General features: G+C 42.3%; 1 protein-coding gene across 4 annotated transcripts in view; it reads left to right on the forward strand.

Annotated features, from left to right (window-relative positions):
* The window catches only part of RASSF8 (Ras association domain family member 8), an 87,947-nt gene extending 74,596 nt beyond the window's left edge, over positions 1-13,351 (forward strand). For all 4 annotated transcript variants that reach the window (XM_084506132.1, XM_084506130.1, XM_084506131.1 and 1 more), the window contains 3 exons: positions 3,185-4,074; positions 7,656-7,800; positions 8,935-13,351. In XM_084506132.1, the coding sequence (XP_084362258.1) occupies positions 3,185-4,074; positions 7,656-7,800; positions 8,935-9,056 (1,157 nt within the window). In that variant the 3' untranslated portion in view covers positions 9,057-13,351. The remainder of the gene's footprint in view (positions 1-3,184; positions 4,075-7,655; positions 7,801-8,934) is intronic.
* Positions 13,352-23,015: the final 9,664 nt, after the last annotated feature.

A 23,015-nucleotide genomic window follows, 5' to 3' on the forward strand; every position in this document is an offset into this window, starting at 1 on the left:
GTAATGAAATCAGTGTTTAAATTACCAAATTAGGTCAATCTCAAACTAAGACTACCTCAGTCAGGCACATGACATGGGCATTGAAATCTGTGGTGTCTGGCTGTGCAGAGAAGCAGAGGTTAGTACAGGATACTGGTTGTAGTGAGCTCTTTAATGGCTCAAGTGATACCCGATAGCATTAGAAAGAGCTGAGTTCAAAACAGTGTACCCAGACTCACTGCAGGCTGTCAGAGTTCTGGAGTCCATATTTCCTTTTTTGATCTATTTCTCCCTTTTAAAATAAAAGATTGTTTTGAAGACATTCCGTTATTAATAGAGCCTGTGATAAGTTTTCATGCCAAGGTAGCTTTAGGTATAAACTTAACCTGTTAACCTTGACACTGACCCTTCCTGCAGATGCAAGGTGCTTTATGTATGTAAATATATACATACTTTGTTATAGTTTGTAATCCATTGTTTTGCAAAACAGACATGAATTCTTGATGACTGTTTTGAGATGGCAATGTTACGTGGTCCATGTCAGGTTCAGCAGACCAGCACAGAATATTAATGAGAACTAGTTGGGCAGTGAATGGGATGTAGAGGCTCTCTGCTTCTCTCCAGTCCCTGAATCATTGTTTTCTGAGGAGGAAAGCGTAGAATACAGCACTGATGGTGCTTGGTTTGGGCTGACTGGATTGTTTTCTCTACCATTCTCATTGGCATGGCATTTTGGTAAAGTATTAAAAAAAAATAATAAAAAATCATCTAATGTGTTTTAATAGTATACATTCTAAAAAAGTTTGTTTTCAGGCGTTGTAAGGGATCCACTAACAAGGCATGTACCTGCTGTGAACGTTGGTACAATAAAGCTGTGCTGTGTCAGCTTCTTGAATAGTCTGCTCCACTGCTTATCTAGCTTTATCTGAAGATACTTCATAAATCTGCATGAGATTAAGTGTATGGAATATATAGCTTGTAAAAACACCGTATGGTTTAATGTATGTTGTACGTTGCTTATGTGAGGCACATAACATAAGTAAAACTAACAAGTTCATTTTTTAAATAAGGTTTGTGTGAATAAGGAAGGGCTGAGTTGTTCTGCTGCATAAACACAAACAAGTCTGTTTCAGAAAGCTTTTGGACAACATACAAGACAAGAAGCAGCATACAGGCGTTGCACTGTTCTTTGTCAACAATCAAAGCAACCTGCTTTCTCCTTGCTAGTGGTAGCACTTCAAAAATAGCAGTTTGTTATAAGGATACCTGTATTCTTAAATATTCTGTCATTAGTTTTGAATCAGCTCACTCACCCTTTAATTTGTGAATTAATCCCCTCTAATGCAAGCAAACATCACTGTTGTGGTTTTCTAGGTATTGTTAAACACTGTCATAAATAGCCTGAATAGAGTAAACCTAGGTAATGATCTCAGATGAGGACAGCTTTGTTTTAGACTAGTATTGAACTCCAGGTGTGGCTGTTGAACTGTGTAAATATGACTTTTACTAAATACTTTCCTTTATGTGGCTCTTCAGCATGGAGTTCATTATTTAGGACTGCATGTTGATTTGGAATCCTGATCTAAGATGGAAATAGTTCTTGGCAAGCACTTTGCTTAATTCCCTTTTTCATTTTTGGTTGAGATTGCTAGCTTTATTCCCTTCCCCCCTTTTCTATTTTGCCTCTTATTATGTTTCTTTTAAGCAGTGCATTTAGTAGCAAAGTGAATAGAACTTGCATGCTGACCACTCCCCTAGTGGTACTCTAATTACAATTTTAAGACTTATTTGAACCTGGCTGTTTCTGACACAACAAGAACATTAGTAGCATTACCATGATTACAAGATGAAAGCTGAAAGTTTTTAAGATTAACAAAATAGAGTGGAAAATACAACCTTTGTCCTAGGATCTGTAGCACACTTTTATTTCATTTTTCTTCCTTGGGGTTTTATTGTTAGTACACTGTGGCAAACAGCACTAGGTTTATTTTTCCTATAATAACACTGATGCCTACTACAAACCATAAATCTTAATGGGTCAATGAACAATATTGTGGGTTGGTGAAACAAACAAATAAATAACATCTGACTTTGTATCTTGGCATAATAAACTTGGTTTTGAAGTAGTTTATGACAGTAAACTTTTAGATCTGTTTCTGAAAATGTGGGCTAAGCACAGTAGTATGTTTATCGATAGACTTTTATTTTTCCCCAGTGCTTACCTCAAGTCGTTTATTTATAAGGCATTAGGGGAGGTGGAATGTTTCCATGCTGCTTGCCCTGTTTTGCTGACTTCAATCATTTAAATCTTTGCATCTTCTTTGAGCTTTCACTCCTAACTTGGAAGTGAATGTGGATGCTTTGGCCTCTTATTTGGCCAGCTAACTATTGCTGGTGTGATCCACCAGCCAAAGCAATCTGCTTTCTAGATTGTGCCTGTCAAGCTGATTTTTGTTGTTGTCTTCATCATGAACTAATTGTGAGAAAGTGAGATCAGAGGAGCCATTTCCAGCAAACTACCCGTTCTCCTGGGGAGCTCTTTCTAAGGCTGGTCTGATGCTAGCAGATTTTAGGGGGCTACACCATGTGTCAATTGGTGTGGCAGAGCTTGCCTCCTACGGACTGGAGGTGGGGAGTCTGTGCGAGTGTTGTGGTTGGAGGCCAGAGGCAGACTTCCAGCCCAAGACTGTGCCTTGGGGGAACGTGCACTGGCTAGGCAGGTGGAGAAAGCGAACAAAACACATCAGATGGATAAATTACCTTTATTCCAACTCCCCCACCTCATAGTTGCACAAATGACTGGCATTTCAAGCGTGTATGTGCTGACATAAATTACCATTTAAATGATGGCCTGTCGTGGCAGTGGATATGTGTATGGCATTAAAATAGCAAACTATGTGTTTAGGGCTAGCGTTAACCGCAGAACCGTTCCAAAATCCCCTGGGATAACGCGTGCTTTAAAACCAGTCGATTTTCGGCACCTTTTTGCCCGCGACGCCGTGGGCTTTCGCCCTCACGACGGAGACCGCGCGGTGTGGGTCCGTCCGTCCGCCCTTCCGTGGGGGCGCCCCGCGGGCCGTGCCGGGGAAGGGCCCCCCGGAGCCGCCGATGGGGCCGGCGGCGGGCACTGCCCTGCCCTGCCCAGGGCGGCGGCGCCCCCTGGCGGCGCGGCCGCTGACGCCTGTCCCTGTTCCTGTCCCTTCAGGGCGCACCGGTCGCTACGCGCTGATCGAGAAGTGGCGGGACACCGAGCGGCACCTGGCGCCCCACGAGAACCCCGTGGTGTCGCTCAACAAGTGGGGGCAGTACGCCAGCGACGTGCAGCTGATCCTGCGCCGCACCGGGCCCTCCCTGAGTGAGAGGCCCACCTCGGACAGCGTGGCTCGCGGCCCCGAGAGGACTTTGTACCGGCAGAGCCTGCCACCCCTGGCCAAGCTGCGGCCCCCAAATGACAAAGCCATGAAGCGGAGGGAGCCGAAAAGGAAGTCCCTGACCTTCACTGGTGGGGCGAAGGGGCTAATGGACATCTTCGGTAAAAGTAAGGAGTCCGAGTTCAAGCAGAAGGTGCTCAACAACTGCAAAACGACGGCAGAAGAGCTGAAGAAGCTGATTCACCTCCAGACAGATAAACTGCAGTGCATTGAGAAGCAGCTGGAGTCCAACGAGGCAGAGATCCGGTACTGGGAGCAGAAGTACAACTCCAGTCTGGAGGAAGAAATCCTCAAGCTAGAGCAGAAGATCAAAAGAAACGAAGTAGAGATCGAGGAGGAAGAGTTCTGGGAAAACGAGCTGCAGATCGAGCAAGAGAACGAGAAACAGCTAAAGGAGCAGCTCCAGGAGATGAGGCAGAGGATCCTAGAATGCGAGAGCAAGCTGAAGGACTACGTGTTGCAGATCCACAATATGGAGAGTGGCCTCGAAGCGGAGAAGTTACATCGGGAAGTTCAAGAATCCCAAGTGAATGAAGAAGAGGTCAAAGAAAAGATTGAGAAGGTGAAAGGTGAAATTGATATTCAGGGCCAGCAAAGTTTACGATTGGAAAACGGCATCAAAGCTGTAGAAAGATCTCTGGGCCAAGCTACCAAACGGTTACAGGTAAGAACAACCTTTTTATCTATGGCTAAGCAGAAGTCAAAAACCTGATCATAACATTTTTTTTCTAGTACAGATTTCAAGCTGACAAAGGAATGCATAAGAAACTTTCTATGGTGAACTTGGGTAAAAGGAAGAAAAAGTTGCTTCCATTTTCAAATTCCGATTCAGATTGCTTTGAAGAACAGTCAATTTTAATTTTATCTATCACAGACAACCTCTCCTTATTCACATGCAGGCTAAGTTCCTTCCCCATCAGTTAGAGCCCATGTTTGCTGCCGTTCACTGACTGCCCAGTGACCTCTGAGAAATCATTCAGAGCATATCTTCACCATGCAGTGGACTGTGATAGCAAAATACCAGAGCTAGTATCAGCCAAAGTAGCTGAGGGCAATGCAGCCGCATCCATGGCAATGCATCTGGCCCCTTTGCCATGCTGTGAGGGAGTGTTCATTACCTCAGTGTAGCACTGTTACGCTGGTGAGTCTGCATTGTTCCACAGCTCAAAAAAAATATCATCTCTTGCATGAACAATAGCACATTCAGCGCTAGCCGAGGGATGGTTGTACTGCAGGGTGTTGAACAGGACCATAGTGCTCTTGGCCGAACTCTTTTAAAAGCATTTGTCTTCAAGCCCCTGTTGATTTAGGGTTAGATAACTTGAGAATTTAGGCCCCAGCTCTTGGCAGATCAGTGCATCATATTAAGTTTCAGGGAAACTGGCACCACCATAGCCTTTTCCGAAGCTAAACTTCGGATTGTTGGTTATTTCTGCTACCAAAGATGATGAATTAAAAAGTACAGTCCAAAAGCAGCATCTGGATAGTAGATGGATGTAAGAGTTAAAACAGCTGCTATCTTACAGGGACATTGTTTTAAAGAGCAGCATCTCCCTTTTCCTGTCCAGCTTGCCAGTGTTCAGGATTTTCTCTCCACATCAGGCAGTTGTGGCACGTGTCACAAGAGAATCCAGTCTCTACTTCCTTTCAAGAGCTGATGATATCACTTGGAATTTAATAGAGCACGAAAGAATAAATATAAATGGAAATACAGCTGCTAGCAGAGAGGTGAAGGAGAGATTGTAACTCTGGGGATCAAATCCTGGACTTTTAACGTACCACGTAAGATAAGACTGAGGAACCAACACATCCATTTGAGTTGTGATTCTGGCAGTATTCCTGGGATTCACAATCACTGTATTTCACAGGGCTGCAGTTGCAATCAGATAATTCCACTGTAAATATGTAATGGGATTTTGCATCCTTACTCCTGAGCACCCAGAACCACGTGTGTATAAGTTGTCTTTACAAAATGAGTGAGAAAAATGTGATTTTTTCACCTAAAGCAAAACAGATGAAAACTGTAAGCAGTTTTGGCCATATTTTTCTAGCCTAGAGAAATTATGCATACAGATTTCTGCTAACTGAAATTATTGAGTCCTCAATAACACTCACTGAGGCTATGATTATGTTCAAAATGTTCTGTGTTTCATTCCTTTTGTAGGCAAGGTTTTCACTTTCTTATGGAAGCTCCTGGTAAGTTCAGGTCTTTCAAGCTTGTTGTAAACTTAAAGGTGCATTGATCTGGAAGATCAGAATGAAATAAATTCAGCTCTGTATTACATAGTTTTGGGAGCTAGGAATAGAGAAATAGCTTCTTGCGTGCTGAAAGTTAAATAATATTATCACTGATAGAACTAATTGATATGAAACTAGAAAAGTTGAGGTGGGGTTTTTAGACCTTTCAATATGAAAGAAAATGTTAGTTCACTATACTGAAAGTGATGAGAACACAGCTGGCATTTTTAGTAGACTTTTCAGAAATGTCGGGTGATTTGCCTTACCTCTTATGTCATTCCTTTTCTTTACCATCCTCCTGCCCCCCCCAGTAGAGATAGCTTTCCAAAATATGAGGCTATGTTCAGTTATGGATTAGATGCAGAATTATGCTCTCCTTTTTTTCTAGAGAAAGATGTTGAATGCAAAACCAACCCACCAATCAAAAAAAAATAAAAATAAAAAAATAAAAAAAAGAACCCCCCATACTACTTCAAGTAAAAGATCTCACTAAGGTTTCACAGGTAGATATAAAATTCACATCTTAAATCAACAGGATTTGGGGGCAATACTTAGCATTTTTTAGCTTATTTCCTGAGAGAGTTGAGAAATGTCAAGAACAAATTATTTATCATGTTCTGTTACCCTGCATATTGCAGTGATTATTTTTTTAAGCTGAATTCTCTTCAGTGGCAACTTTGTTCCAACCTCATAAAATGTGGCACTGCAGAATTAGCCTTGTAGTAATTAAAGACAAGTGAGATTTTTTTTTGTCTCCTAAGTGCCCAGTTGTAGGTCTAAAATAAATTGAAGAATTTTTCTGTAAAATTATCCTAAAGTTTGGAGATGGCCTGATCCCATTTCTCAGTCCAGTTCCTCTGAAAGCTTATAGCAAATGAATGGAAGCAAGTGTAGCTCAGAGTTGGGACCAACCACACAATCTGCGTTGATTGAACCTTTCAGGCAAAAACGCATCAGTGACAAAGCCATTGACACTTGCAAAGTCCTAATTTAAATATCAGATCACTTTGGTCAATTTTCTTCCTAACTGTAGAATTAAATTGCAACCATGATGCAAGATTGAAGTGAATAAGGGCTGTCTGGGACTATTTCTACAACAGATCCACAAAGCTTTTCTCCCCCAGTCCTTGTGTAATTTCACATATAATTCTGCTTACACCAGATAATTAGAGAAAATAAGGGTGACCCAACCTCCCTGTGTCACCAAAACAGTATTTTGGGAGTGCAGCAGTATTCACTGAATGGAAATGCCTGTGGATGTGCTGCCTGGCTAGCTAGCCCATCACTTGTGTGGCCAGTTAGGCAAAGCCCATCCTGGCTGTTGAAGGCATCCCCATGCAGCCTTCTGCTAATGAAGCTGGGTCTGGGGTGGAAGAAAAATCCTACTGCAAGACTATCATCATCTGTTGGAGCTGTAGGTGCTGCATATCATTCCAAGAATTACAAAGCATTGAAGGAGAGCCTAAATAATCATCCTTCGTACTTGTGCAGGGTTGGACAACTAGCCAGGATTTGGCCTCACTCTGCTAGGGTTTCTAGCAGAGTGAGACAGTTTTGTCCATCAGAATTTACACTCAGCGTAGAAAATGCAAAGGACAAGAAGAGAGAGGAAGTATTCTCTTTTTAGGAACAGAAGAGCTAAATGAGCTATCCATGTTGTGATGGGCACTTTCGGCAGAGCTTGCTCTTTTTTTTTCCCCACACTTTTATTTGCTTTTCTGAGGTGATAAGAAACATCCACTAGTCATTCAAAAAGCAATATAAATAGGCCACTAGTAACCCCAAGTAAGAAGTAGTAGTGAGCATTGACTTGCTTTCTAAATTGCAAGAGTAAAACAGCTTTCAATGCTTTCATTTGCATTTGAATTTAAAAAAAAACAAAACATAAAACACACACAGAAGTTTTCTCATTGAAAGGAGGAACTGCATGTTGTCCAATTGCAAACAGTCTTGAAATGCTGCTTTTTGCTTGCTGCTGCTCAGCAGATATTTTCTCTTTCCTGGCAGGACAGGGAACAAGAACTGGAGCAACTGACAAAGGAGCTGCGACAGGTCAATCTCCAACAGTTTATCCAGCAAACAGGAACGAAGGTCACGGTGCTGCCTGCAGACCCCATTGAGGTGGAGGCCCCACATGTGGAGCTCGAGAGAGGTGCAATGCTCAGAATGGTTTTGGTGGGAGGGAGAAGGGGATGACAACACGTGTACCTGCTGCATTACTGCTAGTCCTCACACATCAAGTGTACGCTTGGTTAGCAAAGAAGCTAGCAAAATATTAATGGAGAATGGTGTGAAATATTTCTCCTAATTTCAAGGGTTTAGAAAGCTATAAATACAGCACAGTATGTTGGTAGCTTCTCTCCTACTGTGCCTAAGCCTGTGTTTGTCCTATCTGTAGTGTGTTAGGCCATTATCTCTCAAATATGGCCAACGTGGCTGCAGGCACGTAAGCAGGCACGTAGGGTGGTTGCATGTCTGACATTGCTCGTCATCTGGTTTCTTCCTCTTCTTGGGGGTTATGTTGTCAGTTTAGAAAAAGGAATGCATCTGGATCTCAAGAAATCCTAGACAGCAGCTGCATGGGAATAGGATCTAACCCAGCTGGGCGGTCAGGCACCCAGAAGTCCTGCACAGATGGCTGTTACAGCACGTACAGACTGACTTTGCCCGCGGTGAGATCAGTGCATTCTGCATATGCCCACAGCTGAATTCAGAATTTTCTGCTCAGGAACATGGGAGCACTTTAAATGCATGCAAGAACTGGCACAAGCAGAAACTTCTTTGCTGTGGCTCAGCCTCTGCTGTGTTGTGCCTTATCTAGTGGTCTGCTTACAGAGACCTGTTTGTCTCAGCATTCCCTTTAGCTGTAAACTTTCAAACCAAAAGGCATTGGTAGGGTAAGAAGGTGGGAAGAGGAGACAAAACAACCAGGCCTTAAACATCAGCACTTGAAGAGTATGAAGTTTCTCTTTCAAGTGTGCAGGAAGCGTTGAGTTTATGTACAGGTACAAGCTCTTTCTGCACATTGCTACATAAATGTACTGCATGTGTATGTGTTCCTTGTGGAAGGGTAATTATATTGAGTAGATATACCTCTATTTTGAAATGAGTGGGAAGTGTGCACCTCAGATCTCATCGCTTCCTAGTCAGGTATTTGGGTTTTTTGGTGTGTGTGGTATTCTTTTTCTAACCTGCACTAACTGCACAACTAAGCAGGAAGAAGACAGGTGTTCTACGGATGCTGCTCTTGATGATGACTTTTCTAATTGCTGTCTTTCTTGTGCAGAGCCAACATTTCAGTCTGGGTCATTGAAGCGCCCTGGCTCGTCGAGGCAGCTCCCCAGTAACCTTCGGATTCTGCAGAATCCCTTGTCGTCTGGTTTTAACCCGGAGGGCATTTACGTATGACAGTATATACCTCTTCTGGAGAGGACCTAGCAAGGTACCCTGGACAAGATACACTTTTTTGTTTTATTCTGCCAATGATGAATGGAAGAAGCTTTTTTCTGTTAAGCCACCATGTGTTTTTTTTCTTCCTCCAACATACCACTTGGAGCCATACCCTGTGCACTGATGCTAAAGAGACAGGAACTGTCTCAATTCTTAATTGGCAACAATGAACTTGCTGTCACACAGCTAGAGTGCAAAAACCTTCATTTGTTTTTGCTACTTCAGAAGTGTTCGGGAAAGTGTTATTCCATGTATAGGCATAAATAAAAGACTGAGGGTGAAGGAAACCATGTATGCAGCTGATCTGAGGTTTAATTTATTCCATTTAATCAATGGACGTGTGAATGTTGACCTTTTATATTTTTTTATTTTTAACTTGTGAATAATCATGTATGGTTGTACATCCGTCTGACAAGGTGACTTTAACTTGCGTGTACAAACATCCACCATTTGATCAAGTACAACAACTTGCAATGCAGAGAGTTGTTTTGAGTGCTGAAATTTAAGATGGTTTCTCACCACTGACTTTGTTAATTTCTGTTGTGGGTCGTGTGTCCTGTTCCATCCATTGCTACCTTTTAAGGCTTGAAAAGTGAGTCTGTGCGATTTACTTGCTGTTGAGTCTGCCTTGAATGAAGCACCTAGTGTTAAAAAGACTTGTGGAATTTAAACCTTGGCTTGGTAAGAATATTTACAGCATATGATTGAGGATGCACTAGTTAGATGATATTTTATTATATAGAATGTATATTTGAAATATTTTGCCACATTGTATATGCCTTTTGAGAAAAGAACAAGTAAGAAATTGTCTTCATTTATCTCACCAAAAGAGAGTAGGAGGCTTTCACTGTGTGTGATTTTGTACTTTATTTTTACCACTAGCCATTACAGTGTTCTTGTTTTGCAATAAATCTTGCTGTTGGAGGAGAGAAAACAAAACAACACAAATGAGCATCCTCTTCCAGCTTTCCAGAATTCACTCAAGTTTTGTGGAGGGAAGAAATCTGGCAGAGTCCTGTGAAGTGAATAGCAGAGCTTCTACTGACTTGAGCAGGGCCAGGATTTCATTCCAGGTCCCCAGGAATAAATGGTAGGCTTTAGCCCCTTTGAAAGATGTATTTCTACTTAGTCAGTTATAGATCATGAAGCTTACAAGAAGGAAATTTGGAAATCTGGATTTTTTTATTTTAACAACAACAACAAAAAAAGTGATAATATTACATCTTGATGTCACTATAATGCAATCAAAGCTAAGCAAAGTTTTTGACAAAATGGCTTCTGTGCAGAAAGAAAGATACTACCAAGTAGCACGTTGGTTATAGGCCTTGACATTGATTGAGAGTGTGCACACCAAGTTTCCAGAGAGAGTTTCTGGCATCAGTGAGACACTTGATATACATTAGGAGGCTACAGCCTTGTGGATGAGTCAGAGAATGGGTGGGCCTTACCTAGTTGCATTTGGATTGCTGTTTTAGTAGGAACTCAAACTATCATCCACACATTTGAGTTCACCTTGACATGACAGGACTCACAGTATGTTCACTGCAGTATTTAATACTTAGGTCCCCAGCACATAAATGCAAAGGGTAACCCCAGACTTCAGTGGGTGGCAAAATGACAAAACTCCTGATGCCTTTTGTTAGGTGAGGATTTTACCACTGGTAGGAAACTCCCAGCTTTTTGCCATAGAAAATGCTGAAGAATTTTAAACTCCTAGCATCCTCTTGTGTCAATTTACTGATGTGCAGATAAATGTTAATTTAAATTTCCTTTTTTTTTTTTTTTTTTTTGAAGGGGGGGCTTTAAAAAAGGAACTTTTTTTAAAAGAAAAAGAAACAACAAAAAAAAGGAAAGTCCTAGTCATAGCAACAAATGGAAGCTTTATAAGATATAGTAGATGAAGGACTCCTGAGTGTTTAATGCATTTTTCCTTTCCACTTATTAATAGCATCATATATTCTAAAAATGCTGCTGTATTTAGACTAACAGCAACAGATAAGGCTGTGAATATATAAAGGACCTTTCCAAATGGACTCTGAATTTTTAATGGTTAAATTATCAGGTCTCTTTTTTTTCCTTGTGAGTAACTGGAAAATGAGATGTTCCTACCCGAGTAATCTTTGCAGTGCTCACAGATTTTACTGTTAGTTATCACAATTCTGTGCTCATGTTTACTGTGCCCATAACTTTGTATGAAAAAGAGAATGTGTATATATATATATAAATATATATATATTAAAAAAGTGTAAAATATACGTAGTTTGGGGACGATATCTGTCCAAGGTACTTGAGCATATATGCCTTACATTCTGGGTTCAATTTACAGAAAAAAAATGGCCGTCTCCAGTGGATATCTTGCATCTTCAGCACCTCCTCTTGACATTAGAGAACTGAGGCACTCAGCACCTTGCAAAGTCTGGCCCGAATTATGCTGCATGGGGGCACAGGGGGACACAAGGAAAAGCCTGTTGCAATCTCAGCCTTGTACTGAGATGAAGCAATTTTAAGGCAGATTAGTGTACTTACCCAGCTAGTGCTTGTGTCATACTTTAAGTAACTGGTCCGTCTCCCACAGATACCAGTTTGAAGTTATTGAACTCTTGGATCATAAAAGCTGCCCTCTTTTTCTGCCAGGTTGTTCTTTAGGTTGGAGAGAAGAGGAAAAGGATTTAAAGGAAGGGGAGGAGCAGCTTTGGAAGTCTTGAGTTACAGCTTCGTAATAGAACCTAGGAAGGATTTTCCCATTTAATTTTTTTTTTTTTTAAAGGTATCTGCTGATTGCAGCAGCCGTTTGACAGAAGGGCCAGCCTGGAGCTGGCTCAGGAGGGACCACTGCATCATTGAGTGGACCCTCCATATCAGGGCTTTAGCATATGTTAAGGTGATCTAGAAAACGTTTACAGTTTCAACCACTGTTGTTGTGGGTAAGTAGAGGCGTTCGTATCTGAACATTTGTGAGACAGTGACAAATTCATGCCCCCTTCTTCCCCCCCTCCTGTTGCTTATTAAATTTCACCCAGGTTAAAGTTTGTAGCATTTGCACCCTCTCTGTAAATAAACCAAAAAGAAATGGCATGCCCTTGCATTAAATGTGAATTGAATAATGTATTACAGTTATAAAATTTCCTCACATTATGGTGGTAAGAGTTTTGCTTCTAATCAACTACAGAACCTCATTCTTTCTTTACAAAAATAGAAAATTTCATTTTCAGAAGTGTTTCAAACCTCCTCATGGGGCATTAGCAAAAAGGAAGCTACACATGTTAATTCTAACAAGTGCCATATTATGTACTGGCCAGCATGATAGTTCTTTTGTTTGCTTTAAATAGTTGAATACACAAGCACTATTTTCCAGTGCACAGGGAATTTATATGGAAAACTCCTGTAATTTATTACTAATGATAATTAACTGTTACCTCTCTCATCTGTGAGGATACAGTTTATTTTCACTGGTGATGCTATGTTGTTGGGGGAAAAAGGGGAGAGTGACTGTTTGGCAAGCCCATAGGGTAAGGCTGAGGTAAACATCCTAAATGCCCAAGCAACGGAGAAATGCAAGTCCCACTTTGAAAAGTGAGCCAGGAACCTGCCTCCCATTACCTTTCAGTGGGACTTAGGTTCCCAAGTGCCTGAATTGCTTCTGAAAATGCTGATAGCTTTGAGATTACTTGCTTTTCTAAACCCTAGCAAGTTGGAAGAAAGTTCTTCAGCAAGAGACCTATCACTAGCATTAGCAATATGCAAACATGTTTTAATTGTGAAGTAAGAGGGAAAAGATCGTTTAGTGAAATAAGTCTCCTCTTGGGGCACTAATTGCCTTCTTTTTATTGTGAAGAGTATTGCATTATTTTAGTGAACTGGGATCATATGAGTATGAGCAAAATATTGATCTTGTCATTTTTAGAGAGTTATCTTGAAGCATATAAATTCCTGATGTGCATTAACTTGAGTGAATTGGGCCTTAATGATCCATGTAAATAACAAAACTGTATTCAGATATTTTTTCCAGAAAATAGTCTCTAATAGTCTGTACTGTATTAAAATAAGTGTTAAAGTGTTACTTTTATATTACACTTTTTTTTTTTTTTTTTTTTTTTTAAGAACATTGAAACATGCATGTTTATTCTATTTGCTACAGTATTTTAATGTTTTGGATGAAGGCCATCAGTTGTATGGAGATGACAAAACAATCATTCTGTCTATTTATTCAGTATTGCTGCTTAAAGTTTTCAAAATAAAGCTTTCAATGCTGATATAGTGACTAATTGAAAGCTGTTCTAGCTCTCTTCAGACCTATTTTATATGTTTATATAAAGCTAAAGAAGTGAAACTTGTTATATAAACTGTTATACCAGCGAAGAATTGTTGCAATAATGTTGTGGGAATGGTTGAGGGTATGTGTGTGTGGTATATACATAAATACATGCATGCAGTGAATGCATTTAGGCCTTGAGTAGATGAAGTGCTGAAGAATGTTCGAATCCTTTGCCATCTTGCAAGCAACTTACATGTGTGACCAAATACTGGCTAATGCATTGTACTACTCCTGCCAGGAGTATGTAATGCATCGTAAAACTCCCGCCAGGGGAGTTTTAGGTTAGGTGTTAGGAAGAACTTCTTTACCGAAAGGGTTGTTAGACACTGGAACAGGCTGCCCAGGGAAGTGGTGGAGTCACCATCCCTGGAAGTCTTTAAAAGACGTTTAGACGTAGAGCTTAGGGATATGGTTTAGTGGGGATTGTTAGCGTTAGGTAGAGATTGGACTCGATGATCTTGAGGTCTCTTCCAACCTAGAAATTCTGTGACTAGTGTGCAGTGCTTATGAGGGACACAGCGAGTAGATGTGGTTGTAAAGATCTGGGGCCCTTTGAACCAAATATGGCTTGACCACATTCTTGAGAATTCCATAGATGTGTTTCTGAACTGGGCCTAAAAGTGTGTTCTGATGGAAAAATCTTTATGTTGCAGCAAAGATGTCTCATTTCAAGCATAGCCAGTACCTCTGAAGGTACCTCTGAAAATTCAAAGAGTTCTGAGATGGGCAGAGGGTTCTGAGACGGTTCAAGTATGGCCACTGTATTTAGTAGAGGGTATCAAAATGCAGAGAATAACATTCACCTTCACGAATATGGTCACCCAGTGAAACTAATGGGTCTCTAACTGGACGACTTGAGTTGCTGAAGCTTTAACATTGAGAAGCAATGCCAATTAACTGTGAAAACATAAATGAGCATTTGATTACTGCTCTGCTTCAGTGCAGGATGAAAATCTGTACTATGTGTAACTATATTTTGTCATTTATAAAAGCTTCTATTTTTGATTATTCTCATGAACGGTTGATGAAAGATATTGAATATGCTCCCATACAATAAATTCCCCTCTGAAACTTTGGGTCTTTACAGTTCATGGTTTGCTGGAATTGCACTATACATCTCGCAGACATCTCGCGTATGGCTACTGGAACTGTGTCCATCAAAGAAAAAGGTGATGTCCAGACCTCAAATGCTTCCAGAAATGGCCTTATGTTGAGCATTAGGGTGCTGAATGCTCCCAGATGGCAATTTACTTGGGGGCAAGGGACACGCAGATGGTCAGCATGAGGCCTTCATCAGAAAGTGTGCACAAACTATATTTTCAGTATAAATGCTGCCTGGGAACTGGAAGAGATGGAGGAGCTTGTTTTCACATGAGGAGCTATTACTAAGATTAATATTCATCCCAAAATGATAGAATTGGTCTGCAACTCAGGCGAAGTTTAACTTTTAAAGCAGAGAGGCAGGGGTTTCTTTGGAGATGATCAAGGAGAGGAATTGAACAGACAGAATCTTCACAGAAAAGAAAAAAAAAACATACATGCACACACAAAAAAAAGGTGCACACATGCTTCAGCAGGAAGAAATCAAGCTTTGAACAAGGAACTGAAGGCTGGGTTCAGGCTGAATTCTTGTGCTGAAGACACCAGAGCCTGTGAAGATCCCTTGAGTTTATTTTTGTTGATCAAGGCAAGGAACTCATCACAGCCAGGGAATTGTTATTTAAGCTATCCATATATAAGTCCGTAGTCTAATATCCTACCAACCATCTTTTCCTAAACCAGCTGGAACCTAATCTCATTTGCTGAGCTAACAGTAGTAGCACTGTGGACAGGCAGTAAGGCAATGCCATGAGCTTTACTGAAACCCTAGCAAGTGGCATTCGTATTGGAAGGACCATGTAGGTTGTAGAGGACCTCTGTTCCTGAAAGATGCCCTTTTCTGCATCTGTCCAAGTCAACTGCCTGCTTTCTGTGGTAACCAAGGTTTCCCAGCACCCTCAGCAGAGTCAGTGGCACAGCTAATGGTTCTGATCTTTTGCTTTCCTTTATAGAACAAAGTGATCTATTTGTGCATGACTGCTGCAGCACTAACTAGCTTAGTGTAACTGGACCCCTAATGAGTTGCAAAACCAGACCAGATCAATGGTCCATTTCATTTAAAAGCCATTCTGGGTTCTGCTTGTTGCACCCTTGTCAGCTAGGTAGTATTTCCTTATAAACCTGATTTTTAATGATTGTTTCAACTAACTTCTCTAGTGTCTGAATTACGACACAATAAGCGACAGTCCCCATTATTGCCTTTCTTGAAAATGATGTATTTGCTACCTTTGGTATTGTAGCTAATGGTAATTTCTAGGTCAGCCACTGTTTCATCATTCACTTTCTCCAGAAATACTGGATGGAGGCAGTCTCAGCTGCTCTGATTTGTTTGATTTTTCCAGGTGGGTATGCTGTGCACCGTGTCCCTCCTTTGCAACGCATTCCTTGTCTGTGTTCTGCCAGGTCACCAGCCAGTGGCTTTGATTTGTTAAGTGTGAGCAACTGCCAGGTGGGTGACTTGAAAGAGCCTCTTCAGAATGCGGTAGTGCAGCGAGGAACTTGATGCAAGCAGAGGTGATGAACTTAACTGAGCACCCTTACCACCTGTCTGATCAGCTCAGCCACTGCCAGTGTCCATGTGCTGCTTCTGGTGGGTCTGTCCATGTCCCCTGGGGCAAGAAACTTCCTCGTTGTTGTACACACAGCCCTGGTGTTTCTCTCCTGTGTGTGTGATAAGCTCTGCAGTGACTCATGCCTAAAAGAGATGTCCACCTCTCTTGCAAAATAAATTGTGTTTGTTTTTATTTTATGGAGATGCTTTTCTGATCTGAATCCCTGGCTGTGGAAGGGCGGCAGGAATCTCTGCATTCTGTTATGCTGTGGGAGAGGTCATCAGAGTGACCTGTTTAGTTTAGTCATCCAGAGGTTGAATGGTGAAAGGCAGCTACACCAGAAGGGATCTTCAGCTGCAAGAGTCGCCAGTTGGGTGTCAGTCTCTAGATTTTGCTTGGGTCCACATGAGTTAAGTATGTATGACCTTTCAGTTTCCAGTCCTCTAAGTCACAGGTATATCAAGGAAAAGCAAAGTTATGGAAACAACGTGAAGTTCACTCAACGGGACAGGTTCCTGAACAGTAATACACAGATGAATGGTATTTGGCCTGTAACAGTTATAAGCTATATCCCACACCCCCGTCTCATTTAATCACATTATTAGTTGCATACATTATGGCTCATTCCCCAACAGCATGCTTTCATTTAAGCTGTTACTGCAAAATATGGAATTGATGCTATGCTTCAGCTATAAATTGATGCTAGTTCCAGCTATGTTTTCCCCCTTCTGTGTGTATTTTTGTATGTGCTATTTTGTGTCTGTTGATTTGGCTATGCACTTTGTCTTGCTTTACCCCTCTGCAGCAGGAAAAAAGAAGACAGTAATTGGGAGGTCTAGTGTGAAAATGCAACATAAAATTACTAATATTCAATCCTGGATCAAGGTGGATGGAATAAAAGTTTCTTTTTAATGAATGCAAGTTTGAAGAAAAATCTTCAGAACAGTTCCAGCTGGGCATATGAATGGTCTGCTTAAAAACAAACAAAAACCCTTTTGCCAATAATTAGCTGCCTAGGTATTTTAAAAAGGAAGGCTTCTGGTAAACAGAAAAGTAGAGAGGGGTAGATGTGCACCAACAGCTGTAACCCAGTTACTTGCCCTGCAGCCCCTTTCACTACCTGTGTAATAGAAAGTGAAGGGTATCATCCAGCTTTAGAGGCAGTGACAGTTGCTAAAATAAAACGCAGGCCAGCCTTTAAATGGGGAATAACTGGAATGTCTTTGTTGCTGCCCATGAAGCTTCTCATAAATTTGTACCTGTCACAACCTGCAACGATACACCCTTTTTATCAGGTGTACCAACCTCCTTTTGATTAAATGTTATGTGTGAGAAAAGATTATTTGATTTTAGCAGTCAGGATCAACCTGAGGTGAACTTTGATCAGTGAGATAGAAGTGCCCTTCTGGAAAGCTGATGAGAAACCCAAGAACACTGGCTGACCTTTTACCATGCTTTGTTGCTGTAACGTTGTCTTAACTGTTATCTTGACCTAGCCGATCTGCATCATGGTTACCAAGACTATGACCTCGATTCTCCATTGTCATGTAGCTTGTCTCATGAACAAAACCAGCATGGATGAGACACTGACACAGCTGAACGAGAAAGGTAGCAGTGTCCGTTAGCTGTGCGTTGGTGTAAAAGGCTACACGAGATGCAGGGCACCAGATAGTTGTGCCCCCTTTGACTCTGTCAGATCACTGCAATTACAGCAAGGTCTACACGAGAGGGCAGCAGCACATGCTGACATGCCTGGAACAGCACAGTCACAAAGCCATGTTGCAAAGCAGCTTTTCTGGGCATACAGCACACAATAGGGAATCGTAAAATACACAACATGCCACCTTTAAATGCATTCTTGCAGGAAGGACACAATAATACTTATAAAGAGCTGCCCGTGTTGCAGCATGCGTGTGGCTGATGCAGTTCCCACAGTCTCTGTGATGCGAGCTCAGGCCCTTCTAAAACCTTCAGTACAGACATGGGCTGAAGCATTCCGTCTCTGAAATTATATTGTGCCTGGGACTGGGAAGCTCTTGTTTCGCTTTACAGCTCTGCCACAGATTTCCTGTGTGTGACCTTGGGCAAGCTACTATAATCCCTCTGGATTGGAGTCCCCCAGCTGTAAGCTTGAGATAATACTGCTTCATCCCCTTTGACTTTGTCTATATATACCGCAAGCCCTGTGGGGAATGGTGTCTTGTTTCCTATTTGTTTGGCAAACAGTACTTAGCCCAGTGTGGTCCTGATCGTGGCTGTGCCATCTCGATAGTATTGCAGTAAAGTATATTTTTTCATTGTACCCAGAGAATGACAAAAAGTCACTCTGAGTTGGTTTTACTTTAGAGTAAGAGCAAGATGCAGGTGTGATGAGGGAAGCTGGGGTTTTCTGAAGTTGAATTCTTGTTTAGCTTTAAACTGATTTTTTTTTTCTAAAGGGATACAAAGGAAAGGCAAGTAAAAGAATAACAAACAAACAAAAACTCTTATTTCAACTTTAGTTCAACTGATTCTTCTTCCAAAACAATGCTATTACAAGAGGCAGCCTAACTCCTTTCCCAAGTGCTACTTGCACGTGTGTTGTAGCTAATCAATAGAAATGATTGACTGAGCAGGCGTAGATTTGCTCGCTGGTCCTAAAAGTTCCAGTATTTTCACAGGCCTGCTGATGTTCTAGGAACGTACAAGCAACTAGTAATCCCCTGTGACAGGCTGCCATTTCATGATTGTCTGTAGAAACCTAGGTGTCCTTTGGTATTATAGTGGCTGAAGAGGGAAAGTGCACAAGAGTTACATGGTACAAAAAGGCTGCCTTTTTGGGGGTTGTTTTTTGATTCTGATGTGTTTTCTGAAAGCACTTCCCCAAAAAATCTTCAACAAGCTGTCGAGCTGCCCTTACTCTGGAGACCTGTAAAGAATGAGCAACCTTCAACGAGGCTCAGTACAAAGACTTAACCCTTCTGCTCAGTTCTGAGATTAAAGATCATTTTAAGGAACTGCCATCTGATCCACTTACGTTATAGTTAGTGAGCCACAGGTGTTTGACAAAGCAATGAGTAATCAGCCCCACGGCACTTTATGTCATATCCTGCTCAATAAGTTCTTGCTGCTACCTTTGTCCACAGTCACCTCAGAAAGTGTACAGCTGGAAGCACCTCCTTCTATGAAAATCTCTCCTTTGATAGAAAAATGGACTTAGTCTATCCCAGGCATGCAATAATGCAGACAACCACATATTTCACGTGATGCAAGCACATGCACAACGGCCCAGTAGCCTGAGAAGTGTAAATACCTAGTGAAACTACATGTTTGATGCATCTTCATTCACTGTTGGAACACAGTCTAAAAGTCCCAAGAAAGAAGGTCTGTTATATATGAGCACACACATACATGTGCATGTAGTCAGTCACTAGACACTATTATTGCTCTTGTCAGATTGGGTTATTAAGGCTCAGGGAGGTGAAACTATTATTTTGTTATAAAGTATCAGGTTTGTGTTTTCTTGTAGTGCAGATCATCAAGACTTCAGTTACCTCCACCACTTTTTCAGCTTCAAGAGGTAAAATATTCTTAGATCCTGAACTAAGAGCAAGTGAAAACTTCCTATCATCATTCTGTCTCCTTTTGGCTCATATAGGAAATGCATACACTCTCTGATGCACAACAGATGGGTGCGCTGCATTTCATGGCTCCCATGTCTGATTAAAACCAGAAGGTGAAAATGTAACTGTAAAAGGAACTCCATCTGGGTGATGCAGTTCTGGGGCAGCTGCAACTGGGGATAAAAATTTGACTGATTTCTACTTTTTCAGGTAACTGTACCTAGCTAACTGCTTTCTCTTGCATACACAAGTTGCCTACTTTGGTAGGAAAGCCATGCAGCAAATCCAAAAAGAGCAAATTGTAATTACCCATTTATTTTGTTCCTGTAACAGAAGCAACAACTGTGCATGGCATAACTATATTTTGATTTCAAGACACCCCAGGATCTACAGTGGTTTGAAACTACATGTCAAAAAAAAAAATGAGCGTTTCACAGGGCTGTTCCTGCTGCAGTTCTTAATTGCATGGCTGAATCACAGTTGCACCTGGTTCATGCTGTTGGTAACAGGGACCGATCAGAAGCAAAAAAAGGTTTCCTGTTCTCAGCGTGCTGTTGTGACAAGTGATGGGGCAGTGGTTCTGACCTGTCTTTCTGTTCCTCTGCTCCTTCTGTCCCAGCCAGAAACTCAAGACTCACAATGCAGTGGTGCCTTCAGTCAAAAGAGGCAGCATCCATCTTGATGGCATTGTCACATGGATTCACAGGTAACATCTATGGAAATGGAAGAGCCCTTTACAGGTCTCTTCCATTAAAGGGAAGCCCTTTACAGGCTTGTACAAGTGTAAACAGTGTGACTGTACCCACTAGGGAAAAGGCTAGGGTAGCCCTCAGCCACCAGCACACTGCTCCAGACCAGGCAGCTTTGTTTCAGCAAAAAGATACAGATGATCTCCAAGTACAACAAAAGTGATGTTGTACCTTGTCACTGACTTTGATGGACGCATGAATTGCCCTCTACTCCTTTGAATGTATGGCCATGGAGTCACTAAACCCAGGCAAACCCAAGACATTACAATGTATTTCTAAAACAGTTATTGCAGACTCAGCATGCTCAGCAATTGCAGGAAACAGCTAGACTCTTGGGAATGCCTTCGAGGCCTGGCAGGACACTGATGGGAGCATGCATCCCATAGATAGCTCCTGGGACATGGTATACGGATTACTCTCGAAGGTCATTTAAAATAACTGTACTTACATTGTAATTTACAGAACTGGAATTTGCACCCCTGACCAGCTGTGTTAGGCATTTTGTATAGCTGCTTCGTGTTTTGCAGGCAGACGGGTGGTAGATCTTCACTTTCTTATTTCTCAGTTCTGCAGTCCAAACATACACCTTCCCAGTGTTGTGCCCGGAACACAAACAACCCGTGTTTACACATGCATTTTTCTTTACTGATGGACTAGGAGTGCCCACAAACATCGTCTGATGACAGCAGCTTGTTAGACGATAGTAACTCCTCTCCCAGCTGTTGAAGGATGCACAGGCAGCTTTCACTCTGATCCTTGCCCACACATGTTCCCATCTTCTTTAGTTGCCTGTGTACCACCTGTAATAAGCAGTTCCTGTCTATTCCACATGTATTTTCTACTTTTTAAGCAGCCTGATATTAAACCGGTTTTCCCTACTCATTGTGTCGGTACATTCCCCTCTACAGATGTCTCCTTCCTGACTTCACTCTGGAAACTAAAGTCTTGTGTATAGTTAATTTAGTTTTCAGACCCAGCAAACTGTGTGTATGCCAAAACCAGAGCATCTGTAAGATTCTGTAGAACTGGAAAAAGCAACCACATTCATGCTTTCAGTCCCCTAAATCATAGCAGCTTCTCTCTAGAACAACAGAGGGCACCATTCTTCTCTCATAAAGCTGCAGCTGGAAGAGGCATAGCCTTGCATTTAAATAAAAGTTTGGGAACTATAACATTTCTCTTTCAGTAGGTGATTTGGATAGAATGTTCTTCCTCCAAGGAGGTTCGTCCCTGCATATCCCACATCCTGGGGGAAGGCCCTGGTTCAAAGCAGTTCTCAGACAACTGCATTTCATCTCTCTTGTGGATCTTGTCCTCGTTTGCACTGAATAATTAAGCAGACACGTACTGAGAAATAGCTTTAGCCTATTGATTAGGGTATTAAATCTGGGCTAAGAGGAAACCAGAGTGCCAGTTCATACCCCAGGTCTTGTAAACATCCATTATTTGTTTGTTTCTACTGGGCTTGTAACGTAAAATGCACAAACAAGGCAGGAATCTAGGTTTCTCCTGTCAGGTGACTGCATTATCTTCTAATTATCGTGTTGTCCTACAGGTGCCTCCAGCACAGCCTCCCTGCCACCTGGTGAGTGCTGCCACTGCTGACAGCTTTGAAGTAAAGGAGTGTATCTCTTTCAGCTACTGAAAACATGCTGATTTGTGCATATACCTCTGTGAAAGGCTTTGGGGCTGGGTTCTGACTAGGAGGCAGTGATACTCGTCGAGGCCCGGAGAGGGCAGGGGCACAGATGTGTCCTATTAACTGGTTTGTACTGCTCTCTTCTGGTCCCATTGTCTGTAGTGAATTCTGTCCCAGGCAGCTCCTGCCTCTGGGCTATGCCATGTAAGCAGCAGCAGGGTTATGCTGTGACCAGGACTGATGGCTGATCAAAGCCCCTTGGCTGCAGCAGAAAACAAACCAGGAGAGCTGCTGAGGCTGTGCTAGTGTGTTCCCTGCTCAGTGCAGCACAAGGGTCCAGAGGGTGCCAAAGACCTCCAGCTTTCCGAGGTACACCTTGGGAACAGACGTAAATGGAAGAACTGCATATGCATCAGGTATGGTAGGGAAGGCTAGCAGCATCTGAATAAAGTTCAGGTATCCAACATGCGCAGCAGATGCTACTTGGGGGATAAGCACTACTGGTGCTCAAGTCGTTTTGTGGAGCCAAAGAAAGGCTGCTGTGCCTGCAAGCCCGTCTGGTCTGTCATTGTTGTTTGTTTTTTACTTGCATCAGCTGTGCTAATAAAAGCTCTTGCCTTCCCCTGCGGACTCTGCTTACATCCATAGACCTTCACAGTAACAACATTATTACTTGAAAAATGGCCTCTGCCCGAACTGTTCCCTGATTAGTTTACTAGCGCCCCAGCTAATAAAAGAGGATCGGGGAGATGTCGCCGCCGCCGCCATGATAACTGAGGACACGCCCGGCGCCGCCCAACGCCCCCAACGGGCGCCGTTGCCAGAGGAACCGCCGCGGCCCCGCCCCCCGCGCGGCCCCGCCCGCACGTGCCGGGCAGCGTGCGCGGCGCTCGCGTGGGCGCGCGCGTGAGCGGCGGTTGCGGCAGTTGCGCGCCCGGAGTGCGGCGGGTGTGAGGCGATG

This window comes from Aythya ferina, assembly GCF_964211825.1.
Source record: "Aythya ferina genome assembly, chromosome: 1".
Lineage (NCBI taxonomy): Eukaryota > Metazoa > Chordata > Aves > Anseriformes > Anatidae > Aythya > Aythya ferina.